This window comes from Ranitomeya imitator, chromosome 1 (assembly GCF_032444005.1).
Source record: "Ranitomeya imitator isolate aRanImi1 chromosome 1, aRanImi1.pri, whole genome shotgun sequence".
Taxonomy (NCBI): Eukaryota; Metazoa; Chordata; class Amphibia; order Anura; family Dendrobatidae; genus Ranitomeya; species Ranitomeya imitator.
Window position 1 is genome coordinate 836,215,649 of NC_091282.1, and position 24,070 is coordinate 836,239,718.

The 24,070-nt window shown below is 42.5% G+C and overlaps 1 protein-coding gene across 1 annotated transcript in view; it reads right to left on the reverse strand.

Moving 5' to 3' along the window:
• ATP8B3 (ATPase phospholipid transporting 8B3) overlaps nt 1-24,070 on the reverse strand; it is a 652,733-nt gene that overhangs the window by 281,794 nt on the left and 346,869 nt on the right. Inside the window, exons 11-13 of the mRNA XM_069740644.1 lie at nt 23,498-23,691; nt 14,972-15,180; nt 14,835-14,863 (exon numbers count right to left, since the gene is read on the reverse strand). Of these exons, the coding sequence (XP_069596745.1) occupies nt 14,835-14,863; nt 14,972-15,180; nt 23,498-23,691 (432 nt within the window). The remainder of the gene's footprint in view (nt 1-14,834; nt 14,864-14,971; nt 15,181-23,497; nt 23,692-24,070) is intronic.

The window sequence follows — 24,070 nt, forward strand, 5'->3', positions numbered from 1 at the left end:
ACAGGTGCAACAGCGTTGCGATAGATTAGCATTCTTGATCCTGATAGGACAATAGACATTTAAAAGGCCTCCTGGCCTCCTCACTAATACATGCCCCCCGGAAGAAGAATAGGCGAAATGCGCGTCGGGATGAGACGCAGCTATATTGACACCTCACACAAGTATTAGTATGTGACTCCATGCACCTTATTTTTTCATAATAGAGTAGCACTATGCACGTAGACACTTTAATATACCATATTCATTGATGGTGACTGTTACAATTGTTTTATGGTTACCATATGATTATAATACCTATTATGGTATATACCTGTATGTGAATTAGTGTGTCATCCGGCTGTTGGTTGTTAGTCGTTTTTGCTGAGGCATCCATTATATACTGTTAACATGATTTTATGGATATGTATTTGAAATAAACTTGATTAATTGTTTTACATACACTTCATGGGCCTTTTTTGGTTCTAAGGAAAAGTAGTCATGTACGGAGTGTGGCCTATGGTGTTTAGGTTATTTTTTGGACAAATATGTATACATGATTGTTATTTTGGTAACTGCGCTATTGCACCGCTCTCTTTACCATTTGTACTACATGTTCGTATCTGAAATACACAATATGACATATGAATTTTGAATAAGCAGTGACTGTGAAGGGAGAAGCACACAATAGGATAAAACCCTAAGGCCGCCGTCACACATGCGAGTTTTACGGACGTAAGAGCGCAGAATCTACGTCCGTAAAACTCGCAAAAAATACGGCACAATTATTCTCTATGCCCCTGCTCCTATTTGCCGTATTTTACTGATCAGTATTATACGGCTTTCTACGGCCGTACAAAATCGCAGCATGCTGCGTTTGTCACCGTACTGCGCAAGAAATACGCCAATGAAAGTCTATGGAAGCGTGAAAAATACGGATTACACACGGACAAGCAGTGTGACTTGCGAGAAATACGCAGCGCTGTTAGAGAGAAAAGCCGGTAATTCAGTGCGGTGTACAGTAAAATCACACTGACAGCTTACAGTAGAATAGGTAGAATAAATGTGTACACATAGAATAGGTATATATATATATATATATGTCAGTGAGACACATATATGTATATATATTAATATTTATTCCAGCGCTAGACAGCTTGAAAGCCGGTAATTCAATTACCGGCTTTTTCCTTCTCCTTCCTAAAACCCGACATGATTTGAGACATGGTTTACATACAGTAAATCATGTCTTCTCTCCATTTTTTTTGCAGATTCCACACTACTAATGTCAGTAGTGTGTATCTGCAAAATTTGGCCGTTCTAGCTCTTAAAATAAAGGGTTAAATGGCGGAAAAAATTGGCGTGGGCTCCCGCGCAATTTTCTCCGCCAGAGTAGTAAAGCCAGTGACTGAGGGCAGATATTAATAGCCTGGAGAGGGTCCACGGTTATTGGCCCCCCCCTGGCTAAAAATATCTGCCCCCAGCCACCCCAGAAAAGGCACATCTGGAAGATGCGCCTATTCTGGCACTTGGCCACTCTCTTCCCATTCCCCTGGCTTTCTAGGTAATTTCCCACGATCTATGAACAGCCAGCAGAGGGCGCCTCACCGCAAATGAAGCTAAATATAGATCATTGATCTATTTTTAGCCTCATTCCCTGGGGTTTTGCAGCGAGGAGCAGCCTGCATTAGCACAGCTCCTTGCTGCAAAATGTTTTAACCCCTTCAGAAGGATTTACATCGTTGGACGTTACAGATCTGCGGAGGGTAAGTATATTGTTGGTTTATTATGTTTTTTTACTCACAGAACGAGGGTCTTCAGTGACTGGATTGGGCGTTGAATAAAATACTGCAACAACCATTGTTTTTATTTCATTAAAATAATTTTAAAAAATGTGTTTGTGTTTTATTTAACCCTTTACTAGTATTGGATTAATAATGGATAGGTGTCATAATTGACGCCTCTCCATTATTAATTAGGCTTAATGTCACCTTACAATAGCAAGGTGGCATTAACCCTTCATTACCCCATATCCCACCGCTACACGGGAATGGGAAGAGAGTGGCCAAGTGCCAGAATAGGCGCATCTTCCAGATGTGCCTTTTCTGGGGTGGCTGGGGGCAGATATTTTTAGCCAGGGGGGGGCCAATAACCGTGGACCCTCTCCAGGCTATTAATATCTGCCCTCAGTCACTGGCTTTACTACTCTGGCGGAGAAAATTGCGCGGGAGCCCACGCCAATTTTTTCCGCCATTTAACCCTTTATTTTAAGAGCTAGAACGGCCAAATTTTGCAGATACACACTACTGACATTAGTAGTGTGGAATCTGCAAAAAAAATGGAGAGAAGACATGGTTTACTGTATGTAAACCATGTCTCAAATCATGTCGGGTTTTAGGAAGGAGAAGGAAAAAGCCGGTAATTGAATTACCGGCTTTCAAGCTGTCTAGCGCTGGAATAAATATTAATATATATACATATATGTGTCTCACTGACATATATATATATATATATATACCTATTCTATGTGTACACATTTATTCTACCTATTCTACTGTAAGCTGTCAGTGTGATTTTACTGTACACCGCACTGAATTACCGGCTTTTCTCTCTAATATATGTGTCTACTGACACACATATATATATATATATATATATATATATATATAGACAGTATATATATATTTTCTTTTCTTTTTGGGACACATGGATCACTTCTATAGCGGTATGTTGGTTTTGCTAGCCTGCGAGAAAACCACGCAGTACGGATGCCATACGGATTACATACGGAGGATGCCATGCGCAAAAAACGCTGACACACCCTGCCTACGGAGGAGCTACGGACCACTTTTTTCGGGACTTTTCAGCGTATTACGGCCGTAATATACGGACCGTATTGTTTTACGCTGTGTGTGACGCCGGCCTAACATTGGAGACAGTAAAAACAATAGATTTGCTCACCTTTGGTGGTTGTGTGAAGATTATTGTAGATTGTAAGCTCTTACGAGCAGGGTTGTCATTATCTTTGCTTTAATTATTGCACTACCTTTAACTTTGTTACTTATGACTGTTGTGTATGAACTGCTGAATTATAAAACTTTGCGGGATATGTTGGTGCTATATAAATAAAGATTATTATTAATGTTATTAGATAGCCAGCTGCCTCTGCCCTGTGGCTGGGAGAATATCCACCAGAGGGAAACTTCCAAAACAGAAATAAGACATTAAAAATAATTAATAATATTTAAGACTTACATAGGATTCAATTGGTGCATACCTAACAGTAAATATTAAATTAACTAGATGGAGGCCTAATGCTATCGCATCGGGAGGGCTGTAATGTCAGGCAAGCTGCGCTGTTGTTGCCTAATGGCATCCTGTGATAATCTAATGATGTTTGCAACAGGTGACTCATGTGCTTGACGCCTACGCTTATATGCCCTGTTTTTGTCCCAGCGATGCTCTTGCTCTTTAAGAGTCTCATTTGAACTTTATTGTCTTCGATGTTGTGCCTTTGCTGCTTTCCTTTCATTGTCATTGGTGTACTTTTTAGGAGGAGCCATGTTGGCGTTGATATTTGCTTTTTAAAGGGGTTTTCCCATGAATAAAAGTTCATTTTAAAAATTGTCTGTGTCTGACTGTGTACAGAACATACCACAGCTCCTGGGCAGGGGAGGAAGCAAAAGACAATACTGACATTACAGCAGCAGATCGCAGAGGATACATTTTCTGAGGTAAAATATTTTTTAAAAAGTCAGTGAAATATTTTACCTCACAAAATGAATCCATTGTGATCCCCTGTCAATATTATATTTTGCTTCCTCCCCTGCCCAAGAGATGTGGTATGCTCTGTACACGGTCAGACACTGTTAGGGCTGGCGGAATACACTGAATAATGGAAAGGTAGTAATAAGGTGTGTTTGCAGCCCAGGGTCCACCATGCACAGATGGAACCTGCTGCTAAGTAATGGCGGAACAAGATGGCGGATGAACGCTTGTGCACACGTGGGTTAAACTTCACTTGATGAGAATGGAAGCGAACTCTGTTGCTTCACAGAGTCGCTAAAGGTACGCTGTGCCCTATTAGCAGTCACAGGGTGCAGCCGGTAGATGCTAGTTGGATCCCTATGATTCACCCCCACTGTACTGGTGATTGGACTCAGTCTGACCCTCGGTGGCTTTTGAGTCCGCGCCTGAGGACACCCTGAGTCAGATGCGGAGTTCAAGTGGGAATTCCCACCCTACACTGACCGGTGGCATAAACGTGGCTGTACCACCTAGATATGGCGCTGACAGTTTGCTCCACTCACCCTAATGTCCAAACAGCAACCAAGGGGATGGGGATCATTGAGGAGCTTTCACCAATCTCAAACACACAGCAATCACACACCTAGTCAGGTTTATACTAGCGCATGACCGAGCTGCCATGCGAGCCTTTTATAGATATAGTCTTCCGAGACCTTCCTAGTGGTCCAATTGGAGTCGCTACAGGACCTGAGCATGTGACATCCGACCTCCCATGAGAGGTCGTCCCATAGGCATGCTGTTCTTAAATTACACTTTCATTAGTATATATATATTTTTTATATATAATTTTTCTACATAGCCCTCATTTAGCCTGCTCAGTGCCCATCCTTTCCCTCTATTATACGGCCATTTTTCTACATACGGATATTATACTAATATTGCCATCTATATACATAGTATACATATATATATTGCTCTTTATTTCTATTTTTTTGTATATTTTTTGCTTTCTTTTTTATATACACCTAGCCCTCTCTGTGTCCGTTACTATATTGTTGCTATTTTTTTGCTGCTATTTTTATTATTCTGTCCTCCAGTTACAGGCACACTTTTTGTGGTTGCCTATTGTTGCCCTGTATAATATATATATTTATGTAATAAAGGCATTTTAGTTCATTGTACCTTTCCTTGGTTTTATATTTTTATATATTTTTTATTATTTTACCTGGGTATTCTTTATACACCCATGTAGGGTTTTATCATAATCTTGATTTCCATACTTTAGGTTCTTTTTTTCACACATAGGCATGCTCAGTAGACGAAAAGCAGGACTTAGTCCCTGGAATGTCTGCTCGCCGCTGACCAATGCTGGTTACAAAAGCTGAACCTGGGGTTGGCAGCTGTAACCAGATGCACAGTATCAGCTTGAGCGAAATGCTGGGACCGACTTCTCTGCTGAGCAAACTCCACTGCGGCTGGGGAAGAATGGGAGACTGCTGAGGACATGGTTCAAGATACTCCCTGTGCAGCGGTGGGAACTCGACACCTAACAGACACAGTCAATTTCTAAAATGAACTTTTGTTCATGGGAAATCCCCTTTAATGTGACCAGCTTCCTCTGCCTGTAGACACGTTGCACATCTGCCGCTGGGATCAGCCTAATTCACACAGGCGAAGCAAATCAGACCACCGCCATCTTTGTGCAGACAGCGGCAGTCACATTAAAGCTGCGCTTGTGCTCCTCCTGTACAAAGATGGTGGCAGTCAGTGAATTATTCGGCTGATACTGGTGGCGACGTGTGTGCGACGGTGATCCGCTGGTGGTACCGCGCAAGAGGCTGCATGAGTGTGAGTGTGTGTGTGTTGTGCGACGGTGTTCTGCTGGTGGTACCACGCAATAGGTTGGTACCAGCAGCACTTTCCATATTGAGACACCCATCACTTGGGTGTCCCAATATGGCGGTCGGTGAACTTCCTCCGCTTGGAATGCTGGGATATGGTGACATCTGGACAGAACAGGAAATGAAAACATTACAAAGCAATTATATAAATAGACTACAGAGTATATAGAATTCTAGGGAATTAATATTAATTTTAAACGTCTTATTTTTATATACGCCAAAGATACCATCATATGTATTTATATTACTACCGAAGTATATTTCTCTTATATCATTTTCTATTTTACTTAGTTTCACACCTTCAAAAATTAGATTTCATGTGAATTCGCAACTTCTGCCCTCTTATGGTCCTTTACTGCTATTTCTCCTAAAACCTCATATTTTACTTTCCACATCACTTATTTATTTTAAACTTGAGTATTCACAACTCCTCTTTTTAGCTTAGTTTTTCCTATTCCTCAATCACATTCTCTCCTCAATGGCTCACTTCCAAATACAACTTTCTCTTTATCCCTATCGTTCCATACCATTTTTTTTTCTCGGATTACCATTTTAGCAAAACTTCTTTCTCACTGGAGACTTCAAATGCAATTTTTGCATCCAAACTAAATAGCAAATCCATGTATCGACGGACGTCATGAAAATAGTGAAAAACTTTTGCGACGGATCCTGTGAAATGACAGATGTGTCATTCGCATTTGTCAAGGGGAAAATTTCCGGAATTCAAATGAGAGAGAGAGACTGACCCAACCTGGCAGGAGGACATGCAGAGAGAGGGCAGCAGTACAAATGGGGAAGGAGGCATATCACCCCAACATGCAGGAAGAAGCAGTGTGGTGGCCACAGACAGAAGGTGTGCATCTGTTCCCCGTAACACCAACATGAGATAAGTTGCCATTCCAACTCTTAGATCTTCCCGAGTCTGGTTACTTTTTCAAGACTCTGCCGATAACCCCAAAAAGGCCATTTGCAGCACCTGCCATGTCCGCATCAGCAGAGGTAGCAAAACAACCAGCCTGACCACCACCAGCATGATCAGGCACATGGCAGCAAAGCACCCAACTCTGTGGGCCGAACACCAAGCTCCAGGGCCACTGCCTGCAGGTCACACCACTGTTTCTTCCACTGTTTTGCGCAGAAGCCAATCCCCAGTACACTGAGCATATGAAGATGCCTCTAGCCCTGCACCTGTTGTGGTCCACAGTCAAGCAACACCATCATCAAGCCCGTCCACGTCCTTGTCCCAGCACAGCCTCCAGTTGTCTATAACCCAGTCTTTGGAACACAAGCGGAAATACTCAGCCAACGCCTCACAGGTCACAGTCCTAAATTCTAATATTTCTCTTCTGCTTGCACTAGAAATGCTGCCTTTTAGGCTCGTTGAGACGGAAGCTTTCCGCAACCTGATGGCGGCGGCCGTCCCAAGGTACTCGGTCACTAGTCACCACTATTTCTCCCGGTGTGTCGTACCGGCATTATACCACTATGTGTCCCACAACATTACCTGTGTCCTCAACAATGCTGTTACAGGGAAAGTCCACCTAACCATGGACACATGGACAAGTGCTTGTGGGCATGGACGGTACATCTCACTGATGGCACACTGGGTTAACATAGTAGAAGCTGGGACCCAGTCGGACTTTGGGATGGAACACATCCTCCCCATGCCAAGGATTGCTGGCCCTACTTCAATCAGCATTGCCTCCCACAGTCTACAGCTCCTGCACCTCCTCCTCTTCTTCATACTCCATCTCTGAAATCAACACATCAGTCAGAAGCTGGAAGCACTGCAGCATCACCTCAGCCAAGCGGCAACAGGCTGTGCTGAAGCTAATCTGCATAGGTGACAAACCGTACAATGCAGAAGAGTTGTGGACAGTGTTGAAAGAACAAGTATTCAAGATTCACAATTTTTGAGTGCCGGGTGATTCTTGAATACTTGTGACTGAGGGTTGGATACCCTACTCGAGCACCAAAACTCATATCCTCACAGAGTGCCGTGTTTATCTATTTTTATAGTGTTGAAAGAACAGTCAGATGTTGGGAAGACACCGCTGAACCTAGAGCCAGGCATGGTCATGTGTGACAATGGCCGTAACCTGTTGGCGGCTCTGAGGCAAGGTGAGCTCACATATGTACCTTGCTTGACCCATGTGCTTAACCTCATGGTTCAACATTTTCTAAAAAGCTACCTGGAGCTGCCGAATCTGCTAGTGAAAGTACGCCATCTGTCTGCCCATTTAAGAAAGTCAGCTACAGCTTCAGCCGCCCTTGTCGTGCTTTAGCAGCATTTGCAGCTTCCAGCTCAACGGCTGGTGTGTGATGTCCCCTCGTGCTGGAACTCTACGCTGCATATGTTGGAAAGGATTTGTGAGTAGAAGAGGGCAGTTGTTCACTACCAAGATCAACAAGGTCGTTTATATTCAGTTCAGACTCCACACATAAGACCTCAGGAGCGGACATGGATGTCCGACATATGTACCATCCTCCAAAAATTTGAGGACTGCACCAAGATGGTAAGCGGCGATGACACCATAATTAGCATCACCATCCCACTTCTCAGCATTCTGAAAACCTCTCTGCTCACAATTAAAGAGGATGCATTGCAGGCAGAGCACAAGGACATGGAGCAAGGAACCATACAGGGGGATTACACTCAGCCCAGCCTCATGTCTTCTCAACATGGATTGGTAGTCAATGAGGAGGAGGAGGAAGAACAGGAGCAACTTTCATGTGCTATAAACAGTACTACAAACACAGCTGTCTGTTCAGCGGGGATGGCCTGAGGACAGGGAGGAGTAGGATGAGGATCAGGAGGACATCATGGTCAGTCGTCCTGTTGGTGAGGACACAGATGTCTTGCCTGTTAGCAGTCTGGCACGAATGGCTGACTTTATGTTGAGCTGCATTTCACGTGACCCTCGCATTATAAAAATTTTGGGTGAAACTCATTACTGGTTGGTGACACTTCTAAACCCATGCTACAAGGAGAACATTCAATCTCTTCTACCAGAGGCAGAGAGGTGTACTAAAATGTTGCAGCACCAGATGGCCCTTGTAGCGGAATTACTTAGAAAATTCCCATGTGAGAACGCTGGCAGCAGACATCAGAGTTTGTTGTACAACCAAGGAGTCCAAGCGAGAGATACAGAAGTACAATCCAGCTCAGGCAGTTCAACAATGGCAAAGTTCTGGGACAGTTTTCTTAGACCCTCCCATCGTGACGGCACAGAGGCAAGGGGTGCTGTCACAAGAAGTGCAATGTTTGGGAAGATGGTGAGGGAGTACCTTGCAGAACATACAAACGTCCTCCGTGATTCCTCTGTGCCTTTTAATTATTGGGTATCCAAGCTAGACACCTGGCATGAACTGGCTCTCTACACATTGGAGGTCCTGGCCTGCGCTGCTGGCGTTCTGTCAGAGCGGGTTTTTAGTGCCACTGGTGGAATTATAACAGATAAGCACATCCGCCTGTCAACTGAAAATGCTGACAAGCTGACTTTTATGAAAATGAACAAAGGCTGGATTGGGAAAGACTTCTGTACACCACCAAGTGAAAACAGTGAAACATAACCATAACCTCAGTCTTGCAGCGTGGGCGCTGTGGGGCAACAGGCCGTCTGCCCTGCTTGTGCATTGCTGCTGTGGTGGTGGGCGCCACACGGCTCTGCTCCGTTAGGGTGGTAGGACCCACTACGAGGTTTGCCGTGATGTGGCAGTGGGCTTCATACAGTCTGATCAGAATGTTAAACTGAAAACCTCTTGACTCTCGCTGTAGAGCTGGAGGAAGGTGAGTTTCAGTGCTCCTTTCATTTTGGTGTTGGTGCTGTGAGGCAGCCATTGTTGCTGTGGCTTTGTGCTGGTGGGGCGGCATGGTCTGGAGTCATGGGGACTCAGTCTTGCAGCATGGGTACTGTGGGGCAACAGGCCGTCCGCCCTGCTGGTGCATTGCCTCTGTGGCGGTGGGCGCTGCACGGCTCCGCTCAGTTAGTGACCCACTATGAGGTTTGCCGTGACGTGGCAGTGGGCTTCATACAGTCTGATCAGAATGTTAAACTGAAAACCTCATGTTCAGTTATATAAATTTTTGCTTAGCGGCTTTAGATCAACATATAATTTTGGGATGTGCGGTTCATGCTCCTTTTTTTTCTTTTTTGCAAAGTATGTTCTAGTCTTTTTCTTGGACCAGCACTCCTCCCATTTGGCACAGGTGATTTTAATTAGCAGGAGACTGCAAAGTAAGGGGTCTAGCCCATTTTGACTCTCGCTGTAGAGCTGGAGGAAGGTGAGTTTCAGTGCTCCTTTCATTTTGGTGTTGGTGCTGTGTGGCGGCCATTGTTGCTGTGGCTTTGTGCTGGTGGGGCAGCGCAGTCTGGAGTCATGGGGACTAAGTCTTACAGCATGGGTGCTGTAGGGCAACAGGCTCTCCGCCCTGCTGGTGCATTGCCGCTGTGGAGGTGGGCGCCGCACGGCTCCGCTCCGTTAGGTCGGTAGGACCCACTACGAGGTTTGCCGTGACATGGCAGTGGGCTTCATACAGTCTGATCAGAATGTTAAACTAAAAACCTCATGTTCAGTTATATAAATTTTTGCCTAGCGGCTTTAGATCAACGTATGATTTTGGGATGTGCGGTTCATGCTCCTTTTTTTTCTTTTTTGCAAAGCATAACCTTAAATATATCCTCTTTTTTGGAGAGATGTATTCTCATGCACTTCTTCAGAACCACACATGGGTGTATGCTTCTTGGTTTGGTCTGTTTGGTGTTATCCTCCTCCTAATCCTCATCCTTATCATCCACAACCATACGAACACCAGGGTGTACATATTCCATGATGCAAAAGTCACTAATTCTTTTGTGCAAGGGTGTTTTTATGATGCCCGTTAATAACTTTAATCCATAAAAATTTTTACTCCCCCAGGGGGAAATGTTTGTCAGCCCATACACTTAGTATGGGCATTACAAGTCTAGGAGACCAGCTCCTTTACATTGGGCCTAGTTTTTAATGAGGAATTCATCAATGTCTCATCATTCTCCGCTCCTAGATGACCAGGGTTAACATGTTCCATGCTGCTACCACTAGTCAGTTTTTGGGCAAGGGTGTCTATGATCCCCATAAAATATTTTTTTTAAAATGTACCCCCATTGGGAAATGTTTGTCAGCCCATGCACTTAGTGTATGGGCATTACAAGTCTAGGAGACCCGCTCCTTTAAATTGGGCCTAGTTTTTAATTAGGCCTTCCTCAATGTCTCATCATTCTCCACCACTAGATCACCAGGGTTAACGTGTTCCGTGCTGCTACAGCCTGTCCAGTTTTTGGCAAGGGTGTCTATGATGCCCATAAAATATTTTTAAAAAATGTACCTCCGATGGGGAAATTTTTGTCAGCCCATGCACTTAGTGTACGGGCATTACAAATTTAGGAGACTCGCTCCTTTACATTGTATCTAGTTTTTAATGAGACCTTCCTCAATGTCTCATAATTCTCCGCCACTAGATCACCAAGGTTAACGTGTTTTTTTCTGATAAAGCCAGTCAATTTTTGGCAAGGATGTCTATGATCCCCATAAAACATTTTAAAAAAATGTTTCCCACATGGAGAAATGTTTGTCAGCTCAGGTACTTAGTGTATGGGCATTATGAGTCTAGAAGACCTGTTCCTTTGTAATGGGACAGTTTTATTTATGAGGCCCTCCTCCATGTTTCTTCCAAGGGGGGATTTTGTTGCGTGCAAATTTGGGTCAAGGCAGCCCTTGCATTCAATGCATGAGGAAACAGAATGAAAACGTGGTTTTCTTTATTACAAACACCAAAATAAAGGTATCACCGCAGTGTTTCAAGGTAGGTAACGTTTCGACCCACAGGGTCTTTCTCAAACCTTACTTTTAAATAGTGGGAACAGAGCGGAGGGCACAAATCCCTGGAGGGGTTTAGGAGTCCCGTTTGGGGCTGTAGAAGCGAAAGCAATGGTGTCTGCGGTGACACACACCACCACCGCAGACACCATTGCTTTCGCTTCTACAGCCCCAAACGGGACTCCTACACCCCTCCAGGGATTTGTGCCCTCCGCTCTGTTCCCACTATTTAAAAGTAAGGTTTGAGAAAGACCCTGTGGGTCGAAACGTTACCTACCTTGAAACACTGCGGTGATACCTTTATTTTGGTGTTTGTAATAAAGAAAACCACGTTTTCAGCTTAACGAAAATTCTCAAGACCTTTTCTTTGAGTGCGACTGTTGTTGTACATGACTATATTCTGGAGTATCCCTCCATGTTCAGTCTGCACCACCACTAGCGAGAGTGCACGTCTTGTTCTTTAATAAGGAAACAGTATGGCAGGACCAACTGAAAAATGTGTAGTGAGTTTTCCTGTGGCCATCCGGTACCTTGGTTCAGAGGCTTATTAGGGTGAATATGACTTGGTAACAGGGCAGGCCTTGCTGTTAATACATAAGAAACAGTATGGCAGGACCAACTGAATAATGTGAAGTGGGTTTTCCTGTAGCCATCCAGTACCTGGGTTCAAAGGCCTATTGGGGTGCATATGACTTGGTAGCAGGGCAGGCCTTGCAGTCAATACATAAGAAACCGTATGGATTACAAAATGACTAATGTGAAGTGGATTTTCCTGTGGCCATCCAGTATCTGGGTTCAAAGGATTTTTGGGGTGGATATGACTTGATAGCAGGGCAGGCCTTGCATTCAATGCAGCATTTTTTCAGGAAGCCTCCCTGTACCTTCTGTGAACGGGGTTTGGGGTGCGTTGTAATTCTTGGCAGCCCAGCCACTTACTGCATAGGCAATAACTGCATAGGAGACCCACTGTTTAATAACAGTCATTTAAGAATATTAATGCCGCCTGATGCCCCTCTAAAAATAGGGTATGGGCATTACAAGTCTAGGAGATGAACTCGAGCGTGGAAATTTTTCAGAATATTTTCTCACGCTTGAGTTCATCTGAGGTTATGCCAGTAGGGGGCGCAGCACCGCAAGTCTAGGTAGCTATGTTCCCCTGCTTTCCATTCATTCCCCGGGTTTTTACAGGCAGGGGGGCTGCATTAGCAGGCTCTTGCTTGGAAAATTATTTAACCCCTTCACATGGATTTACAGCGTGGGACAAGACTGAATGACGGAAGGTATGGGATATTGTTGTTTTTTTTATTTTAACTTTGTTTCAGGTGACAAGGGTCTTCAATTTGATTGAGAGTATAATAAACTATTACAACACCCTGTGTCTTTATTTCATTAAAATACTTTTTCCTAATGTGTGTGTGTTTTATTAACCATTTACTACTATTGGATTAATAATGGATAGGTGTCTTATTGACACCTCTCCATTACTAACCTGGCTTAATGACACCTTACAATAGCAAGGTGACATTAACCCTTTCTTACCCCATATCCCACCGCTACACGGGAGTGGGAAGAGGGAGGCTAAGTGTCAGAATAGGCACATCTTACAGATGTGCCTTTTCTGGGGTGGCTGGTGGCAGATGTTTTAGTCAGGGGGGGGGGGCAATAACCATGGTCCCTCTCTAGGCTATTAATATCTGCCCTCAGTCACTGGCTTTCCCACTCTGGCGGAGAAAATTGCGCGGTAGCCCACGCCAATTTTTTCCGTGATTTAACCCTTTATTTTAACAGCTAGATTCCACAAATTTTACACACATACACTTGTAACATTACTAATGAGGAATATGTCAAAAAATAAGGGATATGAAATGGTTTACTGTATGTAAACCATGTCTCATATCATGTCGGGTTTGAGAAGGAGATAGCAAAAGCCAGCAATTGAATTACTGGCTTTTCTGCTATCTAGCGCTGTATGAAAGATAAATAAATATATATATATATATATATATATATATATATATATATATACATATATGTCTCACTGACATATATAAATATATATACCCCTATACTATGTGTAGACATTTATTCTATCTATTCTAATAAAACCTGTCAGTGTGATTTTACTGTACACCGCACTGAATTAGCGGCTTTTCTATAGAACACCGCTGCATATTTCTCTCAAGTCACACTGTTGGTCCGTGTGTAATCCGTATTTTTCTTGCCCCCATTGACTTTCATTGGCGGATTTTTTGCGTAATGCGCTGACAAACGCAGCGCATGCTGCGATTTTCTACGGCCGTACAAGACCGTATAATACGGATGCGTAAAATACGGCAGATAGGAGCTGCCCCATAGAAAATCATTGGTCCGTGTGCAATGCGCATTTTCTGCGCCTCTCATATGTCCGTAAAACTCGCTAGTGTGACGCCGGCCTTACTCCGATTGTCACTGCACCAGGGCAATCGGGCTGAATCGGTCAAAGCTCTAGAATTGGTGCGTCTTGTATTTTTAAGATGGGAAGGGCCCAATAACGATGGACCTTCCCAGCCTGATGATATCAGCTCACAGCTGTTTGCTTTACCTTTGCTGGTTATCAAAAAAAATTTATTTTTATTATTTTTTATTTATTAGGTTAAACAAGGCTAAACACCCCTGAGTGCCACATGCTAGTTTATTATATGTAGAGGGCTTGTGAAATTGTATATCTATAGGACATCTAGCTATTCTGTCTATCTGTAATCTATCTATTCTGAGGGTTTTGGCTGTGATCTTACTGTACTTGGCTATTGAAATGTTGGATTTCCTTTGAGATGTGTGCATAAAAATCGGGCAGTATACGCATGGTCCGTGTACTGTCCAATTTTTTTCTCGCACCCATAGACTTGCATTGACAAGCCTCGTCCAATATTTGCAGTCAATCGCAGCATGCTGCAATTTTTTCCTCAGTTCAATTAGAGGAGAGGAAAAACTTACCGATGAGCACTGACTCATTTAATAACATTGGTCAAAGTGCAATGCGATGTTTTCTCGCATTACACTCATCCTGTGAGCAAGCCTTAACAAGCAAACTGGAAGGTACTAACCAGGGAGAAACATAGTTCCCAAAGGGCCTCAGTCTCTGTTCTTTGGTATCTATACTTTTAAGGCAATAGCATTCCATTTTTAATTGCAATAAAATAAGATCAGAAGTTATCTACGAAATAAAACTGTGAGAAATGTTATCTAGTGTGGTCATCTATGCTAGGTAAATAATACATTTTACCACATCCTCTGAAAAAAAGGGGAAGAAAATGTGTAAGACACAGCAAAATTACAACAACGGGATTTAATAAACACTAAAATATATACTTGTACCTTCAGATTCTTGTCGACTGAGTTTATTCCTGTAATAAAAAAAATAAAGTTTATACATTGACACAAAAATACTGTATAACACAATAAAAAATGTTGCACTTTTCTGAAGTCTTGCAAATTACATTGTGATAGATTACCGTAAATGTTTCCTGAAATGCAGCATTTCTTGAAAGTCATAATGTTCTGTGTTAGGGTTCCAGTCTTATCAGAGAAAATGTATTCAACCTGACCAAGCAAGTCATTTAGGCTAGTTGACCTGGCTTTTGCTGGTGTGTCTTTTTCCGCAAAATACATATCAATGTCCCAGTCAATATACATGCTATGGACCAGATGGATGAACTCTAATCTAAAAATGTAAATATCGAAAGGAAATTTCAAAAAGCTTGAACAATTTTCTAAACACTGCATGTATTTATTTAATCACAATTTTATATTATATTGATGTTTTTTCTCCATATCCTTGTTTTAGCTCAAAAATTGTCAATAGAGGTTAATTTAGCCATAAATGATGAAGATGAGTCGATCGATCTGTCTTGGATTGACTTTGAGTTGAATTTTCTGAAATTCTCTGATCTCTACAAATTTGATAAATTTGCAATTCAATTCATGAGGATCTAATAAAAAATGTCCAGCACCATTTCATTCACAGCTGAAGACCACAGCAGCAAAATAGCCAGAAATGATGTCAGGTATGGCCGCATGGGCTACCCCTTAAAGCTCTGCACCTATCAAATCACATGGTCTAGCACAGGCAATTAAAGGGGGACAATCACATCCACTATATAAAATGAGGGCAGGGCAAGTAGCACCATTTTAGTATTTCAAAGATGGCACAGCCCATTACACATAGGGATAGAACAAGGCCTAAATATAATTGTGGTACCACTGAAGCAGGAGCCGACTTAAAAAATAATTTAAGTCAAACCCAAAACACTTCAAACAAACTATTAATAAAAGGACATTATAAATTGTCAAAGGCCATTCATTGTGTCTAGAGAGGCCAAGGCCCAGGACTTAATTTTTTCTACGCAATTGTATAAGGGTCTATATTTGTCTAACGTTAACAGTAGTGGACCTTTCATGCATAAAACCCATTTGGACAAGATGAATAATACAGAGAATTACATGATTAAATCAGGCCACCAATATTTTAGTCAATATTATATAACCAACATTGAGGAGAGATTTTAGCTTATAGGAGGTACAATTTAGAGAACTCTTATAAGGCTTTAACAGAACAATAATAGAAGATGCATAAAAAGAAGAGGGAAGGCAGACTACTTTAAATGCATGCCCAGGATGGCAAGCTAGAGTTAAAATATTCCCATATCTTTTATATATTTATAATGGTAACTCATTAGACCCAGGCAATTTGCTCAATGTGAAGTCTGACATGGTCCACTGTATTTCATCTAGAGAGAGAGGATCCTCCAATATACCAACTTTTTCTTGGGAGACTGTAGGAAACAGAACATCCAATAAATAGCCAAGGACATCATCTATAGATGTATTTGTGGTAGATCTATACAATGTTGCATAATAGTCACAAAATTTGGAAGTAATTGGAATTTTTTTTAAAGGAGCACCCTTGTTTCACAAGAAGGGCAAGAACGTGTCTAAATTTGTTACCTAGATCAAAGTGGGTCAGCCTGAAAAAGAAAAGTTATAGGAGACAGATGTTAGAATCTGTTTTGTTTTTGACCATCCACCATCTTGTGGTGGTTTTCTGGCTGCTGGTCTTTTTCCTTTGGTGCTGGGTTGCCTTAGGTCAAATGATTGTATCACCCTTTATTACCCAGCACCTGCCTCCCATTCCTTGCTGGACAACAGTGTTAATCCACTAGTTGTTTTAGCTGTTTTAGCTTAGCCGGTTGTCAAAAATGGGGGAACCCCTTACCATTTTTAAAAAAATTTAAATAATTAACAAATACAGCATGGGTTATGGCTTAAGTATGGGTTAAGGTCAGAAAAGATGTAAGCTTCCTTCTACCAAGACATGTAAAGAACAGCAAGAGATGGGGAGAACCTTGAGCCCATCGGGCACCTAGAACTTGGAAAAAGAATTGAGAAGTCAAATGTGAAAAAATTGTGGCACAACAGATATTGCACAGCCCAAAATGATAAATTGTTTCAAATTCTACAAAAAATTGCTATAGCTATTCAAATGATGCTGAATAGCAATGACAGACAAAGGATTAATTATTTTTATATATTGATTGGGTGATTCTGTAAGCGGAGATACCAAATATTTGTATTTTTTATTATTGTTTTATTTTGAATGGGGCAAAGGGGGATGATTTAAAAAATTTTTTTCCATTTTCTTAAAATATTTTCAAAAACCTTTTTTTTTTACCTGCTTTAACCCCTTTCTGCCATCGGATATACTATCCCGTCAATGTGACCTGGTACTTAATTCCCATGGACAGGATAGTACGCCATACACGATCAGCTGCACTCACAGGATGGGGGGGGGGGGGGAGTACGGCCAATCGCGGCCAGGTATCATCTGATTATCACAGCTGACACCCGGGACTATGTGCCAGGAGTGGTCACGGACCGCTCCCGACACTTTAACCCCCAGAACACTGCGATCAAACAAGATCGCAGTGTTCCGGTGGCATAAAGAAGCAAAGCGCAGTGAGAGGGCTCCCTGCGTGCTTCCCTGAGGCCCTCAGAATAGCGCAATGTCTCGTTGTTCCGAGAGTCTCCTCCCTGCAGGCCTCTGGATCCAAGATGGCCACGGAGGCCTTCTGGGTCCTGCAGGGAGGTGGCTTGTTAGTGCCTGCTGACAGCAGACACTGGCAAGCCTCCTGCACTGCATGTCAGATCGCTGATTTGACACAGTGCTCTGCAAAATCTCAGTGTCATGGGGCTACCACAACAGAGAGGTTCCAGACAACCGCAGCGCTCTGGGCCTCGTTCACACACAGTGAACAGAAGCTCTTCTCCTGTGTTCTGACCTGGCTGCTTTGTGCCAGCAGTGCAGGAGTTAACCTTCTAGCTGAGTTGCTGTGAGCTGGGTCTCTCAGCTGAAGTGGATTTTGGTAATCTCCTCCTATATATAGACCCAGCCTTGATTTCAGCTATTGTCAGTGATCAGTTCTGGTGCCTGGCTTGGAGGTTGAAGGAGCGTAGTATTTGGAGCTTGGAGGTTTATTACAGAAATTGGTGTCTGCTGTTTTGGTTGCATGTTAAACCTGTTTTCCGTCCTAGTTTTTTCCTTCTCTTCCCTTCTATGTGTTTCCTCTGTGGTTGTGTGAGCATTTGGTGAGTTTGAGAGTTTTAGTTCCTTGTCTGTATACCCTGTTTATTGCTGTGTATAGTCCTCCTCCCTGGGGGGGAGTGGGGGCCACTGATAGGGCCTGCACAGGAGACAGGGATACGCTGGCGGCTCAGGCCTCCTAACCATCATAGGTACCCCTGAGATAAGGGAAAGTCAGGGCCCCATTATAGTGGCAGGGACAGGTGCGGGTCCCAGTACGCCATCCTGCCCCTTTATCGCCGTTAATGGAGTGACAGTCAGATCAGTGATCTGGCTTTATACAGTGATGTCCCACCCTTGGACAATGTAAAAAGTAAAAAAAATAAAAAATTAACATGTGCAAAAACGAGGCAAAAAACAATGCTTTATTATCATACCGTCGAACAAAAAGTGGAATAACACGCGATCAAAAATACGGATATAAACAAACATGGTACGTTTATAGGTACCTTTATCTTTATAGGTAATTACTATTGCTGTGAGCAAGTGCTGGTTGCTGCATATGTAGATCAGATTATGTGCAGCGCATCCATGTGTGGCGACCTTGGTTGCTGCTTCAAAGTACTGCATGTGTGGAGGTCCTAGGAGCTGGACAGTGTTAGGGCTAGCGGAACGCACCGAGTAAATATAGATGTTTTATTGTAATAGATGCGTTCGCAGCCCGGGGTCCACCGTGCAGGAGAACCTGCTGCTAGCAAACAGCGGAACTATATGGCGGTATGAACTAACTCTGTTAATTCACAGAGTAGCCGTGAAATCAAAGCACTGCACCCTGTTAGACTTCACAGAGGCACAGGCTAACTAACCAAATGAAAGCAGTCAGTGGTCATGCATGCACACAAAACTCCTCGCCGGAGGTGCCAGCATTCTAGGGGCTTATTTGAGCCAGGTCCCTGAATACATACACACACAATCTCCTCGCCAGAGGTGCCAGCATTCTAGGGGCTTATTTCAGCCGGGTCCCTGAACACAAACTTACATGACCACACTGGCGCAAAGCACATAACATAGAAAGGTACTAGTGCGGCTATGCGAGCCTTAAATAGTTGCAGCATGTACAGGACCTTCCTAGAAGGACCAATGAGAGGCTGCCACAGAGCCTGAGCACATACAGGACCTTCCTGAAGGACCAATGGCTTTAGCTGCAGTATCTGAACATGTGACCCTCGATCCCCACTGAGAGATCTTACTCTGGGCATGCTCAGAACGAGAAAGCAGGACTTAGTCCCAGAAGCGTCTGCTCGCCGCTGCCCAGCACTGACTTCAATGGCAGAAGCAGGAAAAGCAGCAGTAACTCTTTGTACAGAGTCAGACTGAGCGAGATGCTGGGACTGACGTCTCCGCTGAGCAGGCTCCACTGCGGCAGGAGAAGAATGGGAGACTGCAGCGGAGATGGCCCGAGATTCCCCCTGTGCAGAGGCGGGAACTTGACCCCTAACAGACAGGCTCCTGTCAAGCTTCCAGGACCTCCACACACGCAGTACTTTAAAGCTGCGACCACGGTCGCCTCACATGAATGACATGCACATAATCTGATCTACATATAGTAATTACCTATAAAGGACATGCTGAACTGAATTCTGATTCCCCACGCAGCATCCAGTACTCTACCACAGCGACGGCTGTCGCTATTTATGGACGTGCTACATTTAATTTAGCCACATCTAATCTTGCCTCCTTAAACAGCATTCAGGCATTTTCCTGTTATCATCCTACAAGCTTATTTGAAGCACACTGTCTTATCCTTCTGAACCAGCAAGATACTCTGATGAAGGTCCAATGTGAGACCGAAAATGTTCAGTTATTTCTTCTGATTTTGTCTGGATGCAAAATAAATGAAATTTCCTCATCTTTCATCATTTTGAGTGCCAAGTTTATTTTTGCTTAGTGTTAAGGGTGTGGTTAGGATTATGGTTAGGGGTGGGAATAGGGTTAGGGGTGTGTTGGGATTAGGGGAGTGTTGGGGTTAGGGGTGTGGTTAGGGTTGGGATTAGGGGCATGTTCGGTTTAGGGGTGTGGTTAGGGTTATGGTTAGGGTTGGGATTAGGGTTAGGGGTGTCTTTGGGTTAGGGTTGGAGTTAGAATTGGGGGGTTTCCGCTGTTTAAGCACATCAGGGGGTCTCCAAATGCGTCATGTCGTCCAATCTCAATTCTAGCCAATTCTGCATTGAAAAAGTAAAACAGTTCTCCTTCCCTTCCAAGCTCTGCCCTGTGCCCAAACAGTGGTTTACCCCCACATATGGGATATCAGTGCAGTCAGGACAAATTGGACAACAACTTTTGCTGTCCAATTTCTCCTTTTACCCTTGGGAAAATAAAAATTGGGGGGCTAAAAATAATTTTTGTAGGAAAAAAATGATTTTTTTATTTTCACGGATCTGCATTATAAACTTTAGTGAAACACTTGGGTGTTCAAAGTTCTCACAACACATCTAGATAAGTTCCATGGGGGTTCTAGTTTCCAATATTGTGTAACTTATGGAGGGTTTCCACTGTTTAGGTACATCAGGGGCTCTGCAAACGCAACGTGACGCCCGCAGACCATTCCATCTAAGTCTGCATTCCAAACGGCGCTCCTTCCCTTCTGAGCTCTGCCATGTGCCCAAATGGTGGTTCTCCCTCACATATGGGGTATCAGCGTACTCAGGAAAAATTGTACAATAAATTTTGGGGTCCAATTTCTTCTGTTACCCTTGGTAAAAATAAAACAAATTGGATCTGATGTAAATTTTTTGTGAAAAAAGATAAATGTTCATTTTTTTTTACATATATGCTAGCCACTACATTTTTTTTTAAACATTCCAAAAATTCCTGTGAAGCACCTGAAGGGTTAATGAACTTCTTGAATGTGCTTTTGAGCACCTTGAGGAGTGCAGTTTTTAGAATGGTGTCACTTTTTGGGTATTTTCTATCATATAGACCCCTCAAAATGACTTCAAATGAGATGTGGTCCCTAAAAAAAATGGTGTTGTAAAAATGAGAAATTGCTGGTCAACTTTTAACCGTTATAACTCCCTAACAAAAAAAAATTTTGATTCCAAAATTGTGCTGAATCTGTAAAGTAGACTTGTGGGAAATGTTACTTATTAAGTATTTTGTGTGACATATCTCTGTGATTTAAGGGCATAAAAATTCAAAGTTGGAAAATTGCAAAATTTTCAAAATTTTTGCCAAATTTCCATTTTTTTCACAAATAAACGCAAATCTTATCGAAGAAATTTTACCACTATCATGAAGTACAATATGTCACGAGAAAACAGTGTCAGAATCATCAGGATTCGTTGAAGCGTTCCAGAGTTATAACCTCATAAATGAACAGTGGTCAGAATTGTAAAAATTGGCCCGGTCATTAACGTGCAAACTACCCTTGGGGCTTAAAGGGTTAAAGTTGAAAAACGCATCAAAAATGCTGCGTCTGATCTAAGTGGGGGAGAAAATTTTCGGTCTGGGGTTAACTATTTGGCTTACAGGCAAGTTATTAACATACAAAGGATGTACCTTAACATATTTCCCAGCAAAATCCGTTTTGGTTTCGTTTTAATGTGTTTTTTGTGGCACCGGGAAAAATGGCATGAATCTCTGAAAAAATTGTTTAAAGCTTTGAACTAGGAGTCAGGAATGCTTCCAGGGGCGATCCCCATGAGGTCCCTGTGTCATTTGAGCAGTGTTTCCATCATTTTCAGACATTTTTAGACCTTAAAAGGACCCCCGGGGGGATCGCGGTAAAAATACTCGGGTCTCCATAGACTTACATTGGGCTCGTTGTTCTGGCCAAGTACCCGAGTATACCAATCTGCTCAACCGGAGCATTTTAGTGCGCGCTTATCACTACTGGGTTGTCATGCCAACCCATCGGCGACCCGCAGTCATGTGACACGGGTGCTATTGGGCGGGATTATTGACGCGCTTCCGATCGCATTAAATGCCATTGTCAGAGATTGACAGCAGCTTTTAACATGTTAACAGCCGCAGGTGGATCTCGATTCGACTCGCGGCTGTTAGGGGCACATGTCAGCTGTTGATATGAGCTGAGATGTGCAAGAAAAGATGTGGACTCAGCTCAGTGATGATGTTCATTGTATATCACTTTAACCTTGGATTTCTATTCACAGACTGATACAGTCACTCCCATTTTCAATCTGGTACATCAGCACTGAAATAGTACACAACAACTGAATTAAGTCTTTATCTCTAACCTGTGTGCTCTGATCTACTATCCCTACACAGAGCAGCCATAAAATTGCATTCCATAGCTGGAACCTATGTTTTATACTGAATGTGATAGCCCAGCTGATTGGCTGTGCTACACCATGTGATTCAATTGCTGCAGGGCATTATTGGAAATTGATGAATTGCAGATTACAGAAAATTTAACTGAAATACGATCTTCAACGTATTGATCCGCTCATCTTAGAGAGGTGGCATGCATCTATCCTTAAGATATAACTTAAACATCTCAGATGAAAATACCTCTTTAAAGGGGTTGACTTGTCTTTTATTTACAGGAGTGCACTACTACCTTTTCTCCTTCCGGTGTGCACCAGGTGATTCACAGCTTAGACCAGTTGCTAGCCTTAACTATGCACTCACTGGTTCTGCCAACAGGAGGAGTGTAAGGATACTGAAGTTGATCAGCTAGTTTTAGAGCAGTGCTTGTAACATCTATAGCAAGGCGCTTTCAAGCGCTGCATTCCTTATTTAGAAGATCAGTCACTATTGATAGACTTGCAGAGGTGGCCGGTAAGTTGGACAATGAGTATTAAACTATAAAATTAGATTTTTAAGAACTGAGAGGACTGTTAATAAGAGCAATTTGTAACTTCACCCATTTATGATAATGTTGAGACGACAACACTTAACTGACATCTAACTAAATAATATATGACTCAATTAGTGGCTTGAAAAAAAATTAAGATAGCCACTTGATATTTTCCTCCTGGTAGTGTTTAGGTTTCAGTCACGGGGGCAGCGCCACAGCAGGTTTACTCACCACTCTGTGTGTAAAGAGCGGCAGCTGTAACCGCTGTGACTGAAAGCTTATTGCTACCGGGAGTTATAAATTTAATTTCCTTCGAGCAGAGGTTGTCTAAGTACCTGCACAGCCTGGTTCAGAATGCTATTGACTTGCAGATTAACCCCATATCTGCAGGTTATTAACATTTGTTCATATGACAGATTCCTTTAGGAAAGACATAGCATAAAATAATAAGCATGTTGGTGAAATATTACTAAAACTATAATTTGGGGTAATGATAAATGAATATATTATAGTCAAATGCTTGCAGTATTTTAGTTTCCACTATAATTCCATGATTTTGTTTAGAAAACATAGGAAAGTTCCAACACATTTTAGGTGTTATTTATACAGTAGTTGAATTCTCATGCTCCTGAATATCCTTACGTGATATACATTGACATTGGCACAATGGTGCTCATCAGTATTGTATAACCCCAGAATACAAGGAAGGCACTGTAAGCAGAAGTAGTTTTTGCAGGTAAACTCGGCAGGTAACTGTGTTTTTCTTGGAACCACTTTGTCCAAAAACCTGAAGCGATGGCCAGCGACACAGTAAAGGTAATCAAAATCACAAATACCTACAAATTAAATGAACAATTTTAACATCAAAAGATATTAAATGTTTGCAGAATTTCATGGGTCATGTTATACAAATAAATGTACTGTATTGTAAAACCTAAAATTATATCTAATATTACACTATAAGAAAAAATAATATAAAAAAAGCTCCTAATAAATAAAAGTAAAAATCAATTCAATGATTTATTGTTTTAGTCACTTAAAATTTTCACTAGAAATGTTAAATTCCCTGGTAGCCTTTCTGAAATAAGCTGTGAAGCACATACATGATATCCCTCTTACTTGAAGATCTGTTCCCAAACAGTACCTTAACAATAGTGTTGAGCATTCCGATACCGCAAGTATCGGGTATCGGCCGATATTTGCGGTATCGGAATT